Source organism: Bombyx mandarina, chromosome 11 (genome assembly GCF_030267445.1).
Source record: "Bombyx mandarina strain Sakado chromosome 11, ASM3026744v2".
In the NCBI taxonomy this organism is placed as follows: Eukaryota; Metazoa; Arthropoda; class Insecta; order Lepidoptera; family Bombycidae; genus Bombyx; species Bombyx mandarina.
Window position 1 is genome coordinate 6,334,588 of NC_143218.1, and position 16,160 is coordinate 6,350,747.

Below are 16,160 nucleotides of genomic sequence, written 5' to 3' on the forward strand. Positions count from 1 at the left end.
AATTCGACTATAACTAATGGAAATTATAAGTTTTACACTATTATGATTCTGTTGTCAAAGACTATTAAATACTTATTTAATCACAGATTTCGTTAAAACTACACTTTAGACAAATATTAGTAAAGAGAATACAATATTTAATCTATTCTCAATTTGACAGACTATAGCTGACAGACTGCAAAGAAAAGTTTGACAATAAACATAAACAAATAGTATGCATGCGTGGGTGTGTCAAATACATGGTAGTGTGTGTAATGTTTTCTTTATTGATTTAATGTATATTTTATGCATTATGTTAAAAAAAGATTAGCATTGTGCACTTCTTCTCTATATTCTCTATAAGTGTGGAAAATTTCATACTTCTCCGTCCGCGCAATTTTCGTAAAAAGGGATACAAAGTTTTTGCTTCACGTATTAATATATAGATTTCCCATTTTCCTAATGATATCATGAAAGTGAAAACGCTAGTCAAAATACGTGGAGCTTCAAGGCAAGCACTCGAGAGATGACTCAATAAGCAGGAAATGTTTTGAGTCATTGAGTAGGCGAACGGGCCTGGGTGTATCAGATCAATCAGATAGCGTAAAATGTATCCGATTTGTAATATATTTTCATAATGGCGTGATTAGTAATGGTTGTGATACGACTTTTCCAAGTACTATTGAAACCTAGGATCTCGATGTTTTGAAAAGGTCGCTTGAATTGTGTTTTTTTACTACCTGATAGCCTTTAGAGGTTGATAGTTACTAAGCTGATAGCCTTTAGAGGCTACATCAGCGTAACCTAACAAGTAGGTGAGCTCACGGGACTCAAACCTGACGACGTTGGTAACACTAACCCTAGCAAAAGCAGTGCTTCGCAGAATTTACGGATCGGAAACGCGATCCACTCAGAAGATCCGGCTAGAAACTCAGTTGGCTGTGTCTGTGGGTTAATTTACTCGTCGAACCCTTCGTTGTAAGCGACAGGTTCGACGAGAACAGTGTCCGGTGCTTGAGGTACCTAAAGGCACAGTTAGGAGATCGGGAGGATTCGAAATGACGTGTTTTGGGTGACGTCGACTGATTACCATTCTGTCCGAAGGATCGGGAAAACATTGTGAAGTTTACCATTACTGGCGAGGTTTTAGATTTGCCAAAGAATTTGCCGTGATTGTTCCCTGAATGTCACAGTGAAAAGACACCGCTGATTTTTTGGTGGTTAAATCTCTAATAATTAATCATAGTTTATATCTAATATGGATTTACCCGACTTCCAGGCTTTATAATATTTATTGAATTAATTCACTAGTTTACAGAACGTTAATGCGGCCACCCCCCTTGAGGCAGGAGATCGGAATCTCAATTATATTGCCTAAAGGCAAACTCATCATAGACACAGTTTTTCTAGCATACATACTTGGTTAGCCCACTGGGTCCTACAATACTAACTGTGTGAGCTATGCTGATGACTTCGGTTCTCTGTTAATTAAATTGTAAAGATAAGTAGTAATTTATTACTATAAATAAATCTTTTCTTTATGCGTCCGTTCATTTGTCCTATACTGACCTGTATAATATAGTCACTAAATAGATATTATTATATCTAAGGCACAGTAGATATTTACATTGAAAACATCATAAATAAATCAAATGATTTAAACGTATTATATTATAGGTAATTAGAACAATAAGCATCTACGAAAAAATAAATAATTCGCATTCCAAAAAAAAAAATATATATATATATATATATATATATATATATATATATATATATATATATATATCAAATACCAACACGTTAAACAAACACTTGGTCTGTGGTATGTAAACACGGTAATGACCTTGACGAGCCCTTTGGCTATAATTTGTGCGTTTTCATTGCATTCCTTATTTGATATGACAACAATGCACATTCTTTAGAGAAACTTAAAATGATTTATGTAAGAACTATTTTAGACAAATCATGACCTACATTAACTATTTATTTGAAATTCATAGTCGTCGTTCTTTGTAACAACTCACAAAGATTCTTCAAGAACCTTCGTGAACAGATGGCGCATTTACATTTGTGTAAACTACGCTTTCACCAAACAGTAAAGAATACACAGACAGCAGTAGTTTACTTAATTCTGTACTGATTTCTTTGTAATTTCACTATAACAGATTTTTAGGTCCGCGCTCACTATGAAGTACACGTCCTCCACGTTTTTTTTAGAAGCTACACCCTTTTGTTCGTTCTCCGCCGTTTTCGAAATGTCTCGTCCCCATTACTGAAAACTGTTTTAACTTTAAAAATGTTAAAGTTTAATAATATCGATATTTTACAACAAACCTTACATTTGATTGCTTAAAGTTTTAAACGTAAAACATATTATTATGATTCTTGATTATCTTCAAAGAATCCTGCAAGTCCCACTGCAAAAATGTAGGCAATGACTAACACGATAAGTCTTGCGATTATACGTGAATGTCTGAGCTATAAACGCGCTATAAAAGTATAAATAGACCTCCTACTGTGATAAGCGATTGCTACCACTTACAGAGGTAACACGATTTGTACACGTGCGTAGTTAAAGCAGCTTGTGTAACTATTGGTGAATAATTCGAGAGAACAACACGTGCGGACACCGATAACATAGAAAAATAAATCAGACACTTAAAGGACCCAGAGAAGGACACGCGGAAAGTAGCCAGACCTTTTAGGACTGGGTGGATAATGCACGTACCCGCGCTTAGTACTACTCATTTCTGTGTGCTTAGTGCGAGTTTTTTAACGTTCTCGATAGCGTAAAAGTTAACACAAATTTGTATTGAGTTGAAACGTTTGCCTACGTTTGCCGCTAGGGACGCTATTCCAACTGCATACAAATTCGAGTTGACTTTTACGCTATCGAGAACGTTAAAAAACTCGCACTAAGCACACGGGTAGCGATAATGAAGCTTGGAGAATAGGTGTCTACCGAAAGCCGGTACATTAATCTTTATAGAAATAGTCCAAGCTGTATCATTTATGTACCATTTTCTCCTCTGCTCGTTAACCGATTTATTTTTGTTATAAATCACTTATATTATGAAATTATGGAAACCCAATGTGATTTATTTACTTTTTATTTATTACACTTTATGTATTTAGGTACCTATGTACACTAGCGAACTTAATGCCTAATATATTATCTATCAGTCGACCAAAGCTGATGCAGACAGAGTCATGGCAGAGGAATTTAGTGAGTAATTCCTTTAAAAAAATTGTTTTCTATTTTACTTCAACTAAAAACAATTTAACATTGAATTCACGCCTAATTTATTTTCCCCGTTAATCAATTTAGGCAGCACTTAACGATAGTGACGTATCCATATCGATTGTCGAGCTCTTAGCGAATTAGTGATGTGCAAACACACGGCCACTCTCGATTAAATTGACATCTGTCATTAGCGCGAGTGTTTCCTTTATTTATCGAGACGTCAGAGGTCGCTAAACGATATATGGATATGTAAAATACGTATTTATTTTGTTGATCGTTGAAATCTTCGATCGAAGTCAATTATCAATCACATTTTATGACGTATTTTCATGTCTTAAAAACAGGAAAGCATATTATGGTCTCGGTAGCCTGATGGTGAATGGTGAATTAGCAATATATATCGACTATATCAAAGGCCCAGCTGAGCTTCATATTCTCTGTAAATATACATTATATCGCGCTCTATGTTCGTAGCTCTCTCTCCTGATCTTCTTTTTACGTTAACCCTATCAGAGTGCATTGAGAAGCCACACGAGAAGGTATCACCATGCTTCTTTTCAGTATGAATAGTTCCTGTCTCAAAGCAGGTGGCGCCGTTCACTTTCTAACTCCAGAAACGTAAAGTAGCACCAAATAGATCACGTGACGTCACAACATCGAAGCATGACACCACACAATCGAGCATTATATTGTCACGCGTGCGCATTGTTTATAGAAACAGCAGAATTCGTGAAATCAAAACAGATAGAAGTGTAATGCGATTCCGGAATGCAAAAAGCCAGTTATAACGTTGCACTTGTGTCTTATATTATTATAACCAAATCAAATTGGCCGTGAGGTCATCTCTAGTAAAAAAAATGAAAAGTTCCAGCTTCCCCTATTCTGGAGCTTTAATAAAAAGAAAATATACTATCACCACTCATTACGCAAATTAAAATTTTAACATTTCGCCAATTAAATTCAACTACTGCATCCGGCCTTCATCCTCATTAACGAATAGCAAAAAGTTTAAAATAGAACCGCCATTTTATTAATAGGGATGTGAATTAATCATTCGTTCTGTTGTATCGATAGAGCTTTCAATATTATATAAATGTGAAATCGATATAATGTGAATTCGGAAATCGATTTTAGTTGTATAATTTAGTAATAATTATTAAATCATAGAAAAAATCGGTTGCATATTATTTGAGCAATAAAGATGATTACTATCAACGGCTATTATAAATTATTCAAAGTTAACTTGTTTTAAGACAAATGAACAATTAGAATTACGTAGTATCTAATGTTGTCTATAGTTTTGTGTTTTTATTGTGATAGATTTTTGTTGACGTAGTGATCTAATTGTTAATTAGATAATTGTAAATTAGATCACTACGACTATTCTATTTACGTGGTCGGCCGTACCTATCAGTATCGATTTTATAAATTATATTTGGTATTCGAGCTCTGGTTGTCCTAGCCTCCAATAGGAATAGTACTGACATCCATGGTCTAGAAGAATATTGGACAGTTACAATATGAAGATCGTTGATTTTTATTTAAATAAATGTGCGACGTTTCTATAAATTATGTAATGAACACCATAAATCGAAAAAAAAACTTAAAGCGTAGTTATTTCAATAATATGTTTTTATGACTGGAAAATAAAATTGCGGTGATGACGTCTCCACGTATTTTTTGTTCGGTTCGTAATTACAATACCTAACAACTGCGTTTGACTACAAATTACCCTTTTTAAAACAAACATGTTTTTTTGATCACCGCTTCGGTTTCTAAGTAGAAAACATTAAATAAATCCCGATTCACCGAGGAACTGAGCGGCTGATGCTATGAGCTCGATTTCACGTCAAACTCTGTGAAGAGTTCCACAAACTGTACAACGATAGAACTACTGAAAAATTGTAATCGTGACCAATCAAAGGTGATCTCTCTACATTCATCATATTTAAAATAAATATAAAGCTCCTTGACAAAAACGTCTAACTGTTTGAGAAACAACAACCCCCTAGATTAGTAGACGATTCAAACACAATTCCCCATAGACACCAGCCCACTGAGTTTCTCACCGGATCTTATCAGTGGTTCACGATTCCGATCCGGTGGTATATTCTGCGAAGCACTGCTCTTGCTAGGGCTAGTGTTAGCAATTCTCTCAGGTTGAGCCCGTGAGCTCACCTACCCGTTCGGAACGTACCCAACGGGAATAAAAAGTAGCGTAAAAAAAGGTAAAAAAAGGTAAGGAAAAAAAGAACGACTTTCACCTCTATTCAAGAATTCCTAGAATCAGGAAGGCGTCGTTTATTTTCTATAATAAGGCTTTTCTTCTATTCGTCCGGAACTTAACGAATACTGGGCGCCCGACTCTCCCCGCACTTACATACATACATATATGTACGTACATACGTGCGGTTAATTCACACAGAGCGCCTCACGGCTAGGCGGCTGTAGCAAAGTTTGCATTAAAAAAATTCCGATATCTGCATGAAACGTTCTATTTTCGTTCGTTAAATTAAAACGATTCCGAGCGTTTTATTCATCGCTTGTTTCATCTCACGTGTCAAACACGGGCCGGTGACGTCACGGTCCGAACCGATTCCCGAACGGACGTCGATTCTAAACTTCTAAACAGCTGTCTAGTGCTGTTAACTGATTGTTGTTGAATTTATCGATAACGATCATCGATTTTTCGACAAAATTGACAAATTTTAATGGTACTTTATTAAATTGTATATAACGTTTTTCTTTCGTCGAATGTGCATTACAAGCGTATTGGTCGATATTCTCACTGACAACTTGAAAGTTATTAAAAAACTAAAGCATCAATATTAAATACTGCTGGCAAGACCTCTTGTCAGTCCGCACGGGTAGGCACCAACAGGTATTTCTGCCGTAAAGCAACAATGCGTTTCGATTTGAAGGGTGGGGCAGGCGTTGTAGCTATACTGAGACCTTAGAACTCATATCTTAAGGTGGGTGGCGGAATTTACGTTATAGATGTCTATAGGCTCTAGTAACCACTTAACACCAGATGGGCTGTGAGCTCGTCCACGCATCTTAACAATAAAAAAAAAACAATATTTTCACGCTTCGTAAACATCATTAAAATCAGTCTTTAAGGTATAAATATGTAACTTATATTTAAATATGTAATATGTAAGCAGTTCAAATCATAAACAATAACTGTGTTAAAGTTTTTTCCGCGTATTATCCACGCTTAGTAATATCATCTTTTTTCCCTAACTAATCGCCGGTAGCCTAAGGGGCCATTCCAGCTACGCTCGGACAGATAGGTGAGCTCACGGGCTCAACCTGAGAGATTTTGCTAACATTAACCATAGCAAGAGCAGTACTTCGCTGAATCTGCCACCGAATCAGAATCGCGACCTACTGAAAAGATCAGGCGAGAAACTCGGTGGGTTATCATCATCGACTTTAGCGAGAGATCTCGTTTTAAGATTTGTGTGATCCGGCTGTTAATACCACATTGCTGTCGCATTCCGTTCCGAAGAACAGGACATTCATTATTTTAACAGGACATCTGAGGCTCATATTTAGACATTCAACCTTAATTTAAGGGAGTTTGCTATTCATATTCTACGTCTGTAGGTTCCAATTAAAAAAAAAACTGGAGTAGGTACACGCAGAAAAGTGAAACATAGTAAGCATTACTATGTTTCACTTGTCTCTACCTCATTCTCACACAGGGCAAGTCCTATATATAAATATTTTTGTCTCTCTTTAATGTCGATAGGCAGCGGCTTGGCTCTGCTCCTGGCATTGCTGAAGTCCATGGGCGACGGTAACCACTTACCATCTGGTGGGCCGTACGCTCGTCTGCCTACAAAGGCAATAAAAAAAATGTCGCTGTTTCGTTTTATCGGATTAAAAATCACGACTGTGCTAAAAAAGTAACTACTTCAAAATATTGCCGACAAGTCATGTACTAACTCATACTGCGACAACTGGTAGTTCAGCATACTTGAGTAATTGAATTACTTATCTAACGTGACCTGTATTTTCTTCAAACTGTACCAACGCAGGATTTAGTAAGAAACCACGAAATTGCTAACAAACAAATCTCAAACTAGCACTCATCCAATTTTATTACTGGCGGTCTTGTAAACTCACAGGCAGGTTTGTGTTGGAAAGCCGTTATACAATAATATAGGGACTACAATCTCATGTCTGAAAGTGGTGGCATTCACCTGATGATGTATTTGGACTACAGTAACCAATGAAGATCAGAGACCATGCAGCAAGTGAAAACTCATAATACCTTCTTCGGTTTTCGCGACTCGTGAACATTACTATAGACGTAACTTGGTAGGCAGCGGCTTGGCTTTGCCCCTGGCATTGCTGAAGTCCATAGGCGACGGTAACCACTGTAAAATATAATCAGGTTGGCTGTATGCTCGTCTGCCTACAAGGGCACTAAAAAAAAAACTAGCTGTTATACGCAGCTTCGCTCGCGTTGCCAAGGAAAAGTCTCAATCAATTTCTCGAAAATGATCATAAGTTTCCCGTGGGAATAACATACTCTTTCGGGACAAAAGTTAATTTATGGCACTATCTAGACCAGGGCTGTTTAAACTACATACCTTTGCGGTCTAATTAAATTAATTACAAAAGCTGGAGTGCCACAGAAAAATATATTTTCAAAAACAAAATACTCTCCGGCATTTCCCCCAATTAACAGTAGAAGATAGCTTCACTATTAAATGATGTCACGGGAATGAAATGTTACATGAGTAAAGATAAATTAAACCAAATATTGATTATATGTTTTGACAACGAATTTTATTATACTAACTATTTATATCCAAAACTATTTTCTGATTAAATATGCCGTCTGCGGCAAAACAAGCCGTTGTCTGGACCAGTCCTGATCTAGACCTAAATCATAATACATACCATTAAAAAAATCTTGAAGACCTTTGCTTTGCTTCTACATGAAAGGAAAGCAAACAAACAAACATTTTGACATTTACAATATATAAAAGTATGGATAAAAACTTTATAGAAAAATACACGGTAGGAAGCCCAGTATTACAAGTGTGAAGGTGTGACCCAGTGTTGCCCAAACCCACATTAGTCGTCCCAGGAAAACTTTAAAGTATTCGGAAAGTCTGTAATAATTCATATCATGACAATAATAAAAGGCCATAATATTAGACCGTAAAAAATGTTAAAAGTGAAAAATTCTATTAAAAATTACAGTCGTTTGCCCATTATGCCAATAAAAATGCACAGTTAGGAAAGCGTATCAATATGTCTAAGCTATGTGCTTTCCATTTTGCGTGAAACGATTATTTGTTTTATGTTAATTTATGTGTGCATTGACGGCTGGCTGAGTTAACTCACTTTTTCCTTTTATCTCTTAGAAATTAGAAACTAGACGATTAAGATATTATCATTATATTGTCATTATTATAAACGTGCCCGTGGATATGACAACGGGAATATTGCTACTCATCTTGAGATGTGAAGCCAAAAAGTTTTTTTTTAATTTTTTTTATTGCTTAGATAGGTGGACGAGCTCACAGCTCACCTGGTGTTAAGTGGTCACCATTCCCATAGACATCTACAACGTAAATGCCGCTACCTACCTTGAGATATGGGTTGTAAGGTCACAGTATACTTACAGCAGCTGACCCACCCTTCAAACCAAAACGCATTACAGCTTCACGGCAGAAATAGCCACGGTGGTGGTACCTATTTGTGCGGACTCACAAGAGGTCCTACCATCAGTGAAAAACGAGTATAGTAAGAGTGATAGTGACTATATCTTATCATGCTCGTTTTCTTTATACCACCGCACATCCCGCAGAAGGAGAGTTAATCGATGCTCTGGAATGAGCTCCCCTCTACGGTATTTCCCGAGCACTATTACATATCTATCTTCAAATGAAGCATGTAGAGACTATTCACCGGTAGGCGGCTGCTTGGCTGTGCCTCTAAGATTGATCTATGAGCAACGGTAACCATTCACCATCATGTGAGCCGTAAGATCGACAGCACTAAATGCACTGAATATTTTAAAGCCTAGCTTGATTTCAATTATTTAACCGTAAAGTGCATATTAGTATATCGCTCACATGAGCAAACATATAATTTTCTAACAACAATGACACATTGTTAGTGTTTCATTGTCAACTCTTATCGTCAGTATTAAGAATGACACGTCTCCAGTTCGTCACGATTTTGTGGAAGCTCACGGTAATGTTGAGTGAAATTTAAAACCAATATTTACATTTGTCATACCGGCTTAGTAAGAAATCAATTATTGGGTTTTGCCAAAAAAGGAACGAAATTTGAACTTTCTCTAATTTTCAATTTTTTTTTTTTTGTATTTAGGTGTGTTCTGAATAAACAATACTTGATCACAATCAAGTCATTCACTCATTTATGGATAATTTTATTTAATATTCATTTATATTTTCATTTTACGCATTTGATAACGCCAACACGGATGACAATTTAAAGAGGAACTTTTGTTATAAGCTTAGAAATCGTAATAATGGTCTAATATCCAGTTAGTTTTGCTTTATTATTGTATTATATACTGATTAAATAAAATTGCCGAATTTCAACACGCATTACTGGAAAAATAACAAACAAGTTAGAATTGGAATTTCGAACCAATGATACGAATGAGGTTTGGGGTAGTTTTTAAGGTACTAGAGGTCCCGCAGTAGTCGAAATTCGACTATAATTAATTGGAATTGTAAGTTTGTACACTATTATGATTGTATTTTATACTTCTATAACAAAGACAAACAAATTTCACCAAATTTCGCCAAGACTACACTATAAAAAATATTAACAAAGACAAACAATATTTAATCTCAATTTGACAACAGACGTCAAGAACAAAAGTTTGACAATAAATAGAATGCATGCGTGTATGCGTCAAATACATGGTGTGTAGTGTGTGTAATGTTTTCTTTATTGATTTAATGTATCTTTTATGCATTATTTAAAAAAAATATTAGCATTATGCACTTCTTCTCTATATTCTCTATAAGTGTGCATAATTTCATACTCCTCCGTCCGCGCAATAAGGTATAACTCCTAATTCAACAGTGTTTACGAACATATAGGGTATAAGACCACGTGCCTATTGTCATGACAACAAATTTACTGTACTTATAATTACCGTAACATTAAGGTTATGTGAATTAAATCAAATAACTCACTTTTGGCCCCAAATTTCAAAACGACCCTATTTAGGTATTTCGTGAAATGGATTAAGGCAGTTAATGCATTATTAATTTATATAAGCTGCACTACGCAACCTATACGTATAATACATGTGTATTACGCAATTTAATAAAAGTCAAACCCGCAATATTATAATTTGCGTAGTTACTGGTGGTAGGACCTCATGTGAGTACGCACGGGTAGGTAAATAGGTACCAGCACCCCGCCCATTTCTGCCGCGAAGCAGTAATGCGTTTCGGTTTGAAGGGTGGGGCAGCCGTTGTAATTATACTAAGACCTTAGAACTCATATCTCAAGGTGGGTTGCCGCATTTACGTTGTAGATGTCTATGGGCTCTAGTATCCACTTAACACCAGGTGGGCTGTGAGCTCGTGCAACCATCTTAGCAATAAAAAAGTATACAATGCATGTGTATGTTGTACAGTGTAGATACAGTGTACGCCATTTCGGATCCTCCTGATCCACTCTCTGTGCTTTTAGGCATTCCAAGCACCGGTCACCGTTTTCGTGGAACCCGTCCAACGCGACCAAGGACTTAACGTGAAACTAGTTTTCACGGACACAGCCCACTCACTGAGTTTCTCGCTGGATCTTCTCAGTGGGTCGCGCATCCGATCCGGCGGTAGACTAAGGAAAGCACTGTTCTTGCTTATGGGCTAGTGTTAACAAAGTCTCCTAGGCTGAACCGTGTGAGCTCGCCTGTACGTCCAATGAACCTAGCATTACCCTTCGAAGTTACTAGCAATAGTAATATAAACATTATGTATAAATACGCTGTACATTGCCAACAGTTCAATTATTTACTCGTGAAATTTATTATGTACGTTTTGCACCTAACACCTCGTACTCCACACCATCGTGACGCAGTTGAAAAATATAGAAACCAGCTGACGAGAATCTCAAGAAAACTATTACGACTATGCAAATTCTCAGGTCACTACGTCCGTAACCACGAAAACAATATTCGAAAAAATATATATGAAGGTAAAAAAACCGGGACTAAACCGTAAAAATTGCTTTTATTAAATCTACGACTAGCTGTAACCGAAGAAATTAGTAGATAGATAGCTTCGAAATCGAATTGACTATCACATTTACTATAAGGCTTTTATCTCTTTAATATCTAAGGTTTGTCCAACAGTTAATTAATTGTTGTTATCCTATTACCTGGGTTACTTATTTAATACACCGTTCTTTGTATTTTAATACAAAACTTTTCAAAGAACATGGCGTACTAAAAAACACTTGCAACGACATGAAAATTGTATAATCTGTTTCTTGGTCACAGTCAGTCTATGATTGGAATAGTCCACATCCCTTAATCCGCATACATACCTTATTCATTGAAATAATATGTAGGTACTACATTACGTAATACTTATTACTTCTATGACCTTCTTTGATTCTAGTACCTACGTGTTTAATAGATTATAAGTTTTAATAAACTGCCTACATTTTGCTTGAACCTACGCATGGACAAATACACAATACAAGCTACATACTAGTTAACATAAACAAATCTAACGTCCGTCTAATCTCTATAATCTCCCTGGCATTCCCATAAAAGCACTGTATAGTCTAATCAAAAATAACAAGCTACAACATTAGGTACATTACTCAGTTTTACGTGCAAACAAAAAATGAGTAATTTTGTCTATTTTTATTTCAGATATCGTAACGTGTGTCGGCTACACGAAAACCACAAACATGGCTGTAAGAACAGAGATCCCGGTGCATAATAATATAATTATATAATAAGGCTTTTTTGGCTCTTTAACTGACAAGTGAAAAAAAGTGTAGTGAAGTGCAAAAATGTCTTCTATCGATAAAATGTATAATTTTACGTTGAGCGACTCGCAGAATGGGACATTTTATCCCACTGAGGCCACGATCTTGGCCGCTGTCTGTGCGAGCGTATTCAGCGTTGTTGGAGTAGTTGGTAAGTTTTTTTTAGTATTCTAAAATTAAGAATACATTTGATAATTTAACTGATAAACTAATGTAAAGTCTGGAATTTGTTAATTGACTGACATGGCGGACTATTTAAACAGAAACGCTAATGTGACCAAATGTGACTCTAAATAATACGATACGAATATACAATACGCAGACGAAGTAATCGGATTCTTTTTTCATTTTGTTTTATTGCTTAGATAGTTGAACGAGCTCACAGTCCACCTGGTGTTAAGTGGTTACTGGATCTACAATGTGAAAGCCGCCACCCACGTTGAGCTGTGAGTTCTTAAGGTCTCGGTATAGTTAGTTACAACGGATGCCCCACCCTTCAAATCGAAACGCATTACTGCTTCACGGCAAAAATAGAAAATTCCTCTAAAAATGAAAATGTTAATAATTTTGAAAACATTTTTCACGTATAACACGATATTGAAGTTCAAATCTCATTGGGTATATTTATCAGGTACTGTTATTTTGACTTGGCAGTTTCCAGCACAAAGCTAGTAATAGATGTTCGGAACTCAATACCGCCGCCAATAATCGCTTAATATACTTTTTCTACGGAATATTTACGTTTCAGTCACGTTTGCCGGAATGTTTGTATCATTACCAATCGGTTGGTCGAATACCAAAACTTCATATTCGAGGAACTAGCCGAAGCTCAGTACACAGAGACGTCTCTATGTACAAACAAGGTGTCGTGTCTAATAAACATCCCATTCCACGGTTTTCATTCTGATCTTCATTCGTCACTTTGTTTTCATTGAGGTTGTTTGTAGCTAAACCGAAAACGTGTTGTTATTATTTGAGCTAACAAAAAGCATGCTAATCTCGGCGTTAATGTTACTAGAACTGACGTCTATATTTCCTTGATCGACTTTACTGCGCGAATTTTTGCTTCCCGTGAAATGGAATTTTGTATATCTATCTCAGTTGGCCATTAAAGAGATAAGCTATTGATTTGCCTATGGAATGCTGGACACGACATCCATAGAATTAATAGCATCATTGAGTGCCATTTTTGCATTGACTTTTGTAATTATAATGCTACACGAAATAATACACGTTTAAAAATTGTGCTACACTAAATGTGTATTACGATTATATAATTTCAATTATTTCATTTGCTATTCCATGTTAAAGCGCAGATAACGGCATTACCAGATCGATTCCAGATCTTATTCTATTAAGAAAATAAATCGACACACGAAAGCTTGCAATCTTACGTGTGAAAAATAGTTATGTTATTCTTGTGAGTGTTAAATACACAAGAACTATCTCTAAGTATACGTACTAATTTCAACGTTAATATTACGAGAACTGTTGTCTATATTTCTTTAATCGATTTTTTTCTTTTAAGGTGGTCTAGGCTCTGAAGAATCGTTTCGAAAATCGTTTCAAGTATGGTCAAGTCTTGTCTGTTCCAAAATATTTGTGCGAGGGATTTTTTCTGTTCATGTTGTCAAAAATGAATGTTGTCTTATGAGCGTCGATTACATTCATATTATTGTATATCTATAGTGGCTTAAAGTGTAAATAATGTAACCAAATTAAGACAAATCGACATTCAATTAAAGTATTGTTTTGTGGATCAACTCAACTCCCCGGCTTATCTTAAACAAATAAAACGTAGGGAGCACACATTAATAGGTCGCTTAACCCGAATGCAATTCAAAACGTCAAGTGCCAGTCGTGCCGTAATCGGACATCAAACGCGTCGAGTCTCGATGTCGATACCCGTACAGAATCAACTCGGACCAGCTGCGTAAACAAACATGAGCACATCACTATAGCCGCGCGTGTTCCATACGTGTTGTTTTTTTTTTTTGAGGTATCTAATGTGGCACCGGGTTTTGTTTTCTAAACATAATCTCCCCTTTATTACGTAGTTCTTTGAATATTACCATGTTGCTATAAACCAAGTGCTTGTAAAGCTTCTGCTGAGCTTAAAGATTATAAACCTCACAATTAAACGCTCTAGGAGGCTGTAAAGGCCATAAATCGTCCGAGACAGCAAAGTCCTAATCAAATCAGAATGTCACAAAGTTCAATGTTTCTTCTGCTAGCTTCATCCCTAGACAACTCACGTGCTTTATACAGCACCAGATGATGACCGAGCTTTGCTCGGTTTTGGAGTTTACTCCTTTAGAATCGATTTACATATATAGGCCCGGGGTATGAAAATTATGGGGACCAAAATCGTACTAGCATGTCACACGAAATGCGTTATGCGCCTGATTGGCTCCTGATTGCGTGATGCGTGCGCGCGCCAATCAAAATCGTACTAGCATGTCACACGAAATGCGTTATGCGCCTGATTGGCTCCTGATTGCGTGATGCGTGCGCGCGCCAATCAAAATCGTACTAGCATGTCACACGAAATGCGTTATGCGCCTGATTGGCTCCTGATTGCGTGATGCGTGCGCGCGCCAATCAGGAGCCAACGCGCGGCCGCGTTATCGCAGGTGACGCCGGGCTGCTGCGCCGGCAGTCCGCCACAAAGCCTCGTACTGATCGCGCGTTTCTCTCATTATTGTATTTTCATATATTTGTTAGTCGTTTGTTTTGTGTCTCGTTAATTGGAGTTTACTCCTTTAGAATCGATTTACATATATAGGCCCGGGGTATGAAAATTATGGGGACCAAAATCGTACTAGCATGTCACACGAAATGCGTTATGCGCCTGATTGGCTCCTGATTGCGTGATGCGTGCGCGCGCCAATCAAAATCGTACTAGCATGTCACACGAAATGCGTTATGCGCCTGATTGGCTCCTGATTGCGTGATGCGTGCGCGCGCCAATCAAAATCGTACTAGCATGTCACACGAAATGCGTTATGCGCCTGATTGGCTCCTGATTGCGTGATGCGTGCGCGCGCCAATCAGGAGCCAACGCGCGGCCGCGTTATCGCAGGTGACGCCGGGCTGCTGCGCCGGCAGTCCGCCACAAAGCCTCGTACTGATCGCGCGTTTCTCTCATTATTTATTTTATAATCGTTCTTGAGGAGTAAACTCCAGTCGTGCGTCGGAGCGGACACACACACTTTTTTTTTTTTGATAACGCCATCTTGTTGGAACGAAGTTCCATATCGCGCGTTGTGAAAGGGGGCTAGACGGAAAAAATTCTTACGAAAAGTTGTCACGACACTTTTTAGATCCGTCATTCTGACCAATCAACGTGTAGGCGCTTATCGTATGACATTGCTCGTATCCGATTGGTCCGCGTAATGAGTACAGTTTCTCGAGATAGCGTTTCAGCAATAGTAATTTAGTTCATAGTATTGTTTTTTTCTTCTTCATAATGCCGTAACTTATTATTATAACTTAAAAAAAAATTACAATTCCTTCACTAATTAATCGAAAGGAACTTCATTCCATCCGGGTGTCCCGTGACACCTCTGAAGTTTTTGGAGTTTACTCCTTTAGAATCGATTTACATATATAGGCCCGGGGTATGAAAATTATGGGGACCAAAATCGTACTAGCATGTCACACGAAATGCGTTATGCGCCTGATTGGCTCCTGATTGCGTGATGCGTGCGCGCGCCAATCAAAATCGTACTAGCATGTCACACGAAATGCGTTATGCGCCTGATTGGCTCCTGATTGCGTGATGCGTGCGCGCGCCAATCAAAATCGTACTAGCATGTCACACGAAATGCGTTATGCGCCTGATTGGCTCCTGATTGCGTGATGCGTGCGCGCGCCAATCAGGAGCCAACGCGCGGCCGCGTTATCGCAGGTGACGCCGGGC

General features: G+C 37.5%; 1 protein-coding gene and 1 long non-coding RNA gene across 3 annotated transcripts in view; one reads left to right on the top strand and one right to left on the bottom strand.

Annotated features, from left to right (window-relative positions):
- Positions 1-16,160, top strand: part of Tre1 (Trapped in endoderm 1) — a 77,276-nt gene that overhangs the window by 18,740 nt on the left and 42,376 nt on the right. For both annotated transcript variants that reach the window (XR_016323754.1, XM_089730831.1), the window contains exon 2: positions 12,120-12,389. Coding sequence is in view for 1 of the 2 variants with exons in the window: in XM_089730831.1 (XP_089586957.1) it covers positions 12,263-12,389 (127 nt within the window). In the remaining variant the exon portion in view is untranslated. The remainder of the gene's footprint in view (positions 1-12,119; positions 12,390-16,160) is intronic.
- Positions 15,475-16,160, bottom strand: part of LOC149501980 (uncharacterized) — a 110,602-nt gene continuing 109,916 nt past the window's right edge. Inside the window, exon 2 of the long non-coding RNA XR_016323764.1 lies at positions 15,475-15,917. This is a non-coding gene — a long non-coding RNA (uncharacterized LOC149501980). The remainder of the gene's footprint in view (positions 15,918-16,160) is intronic.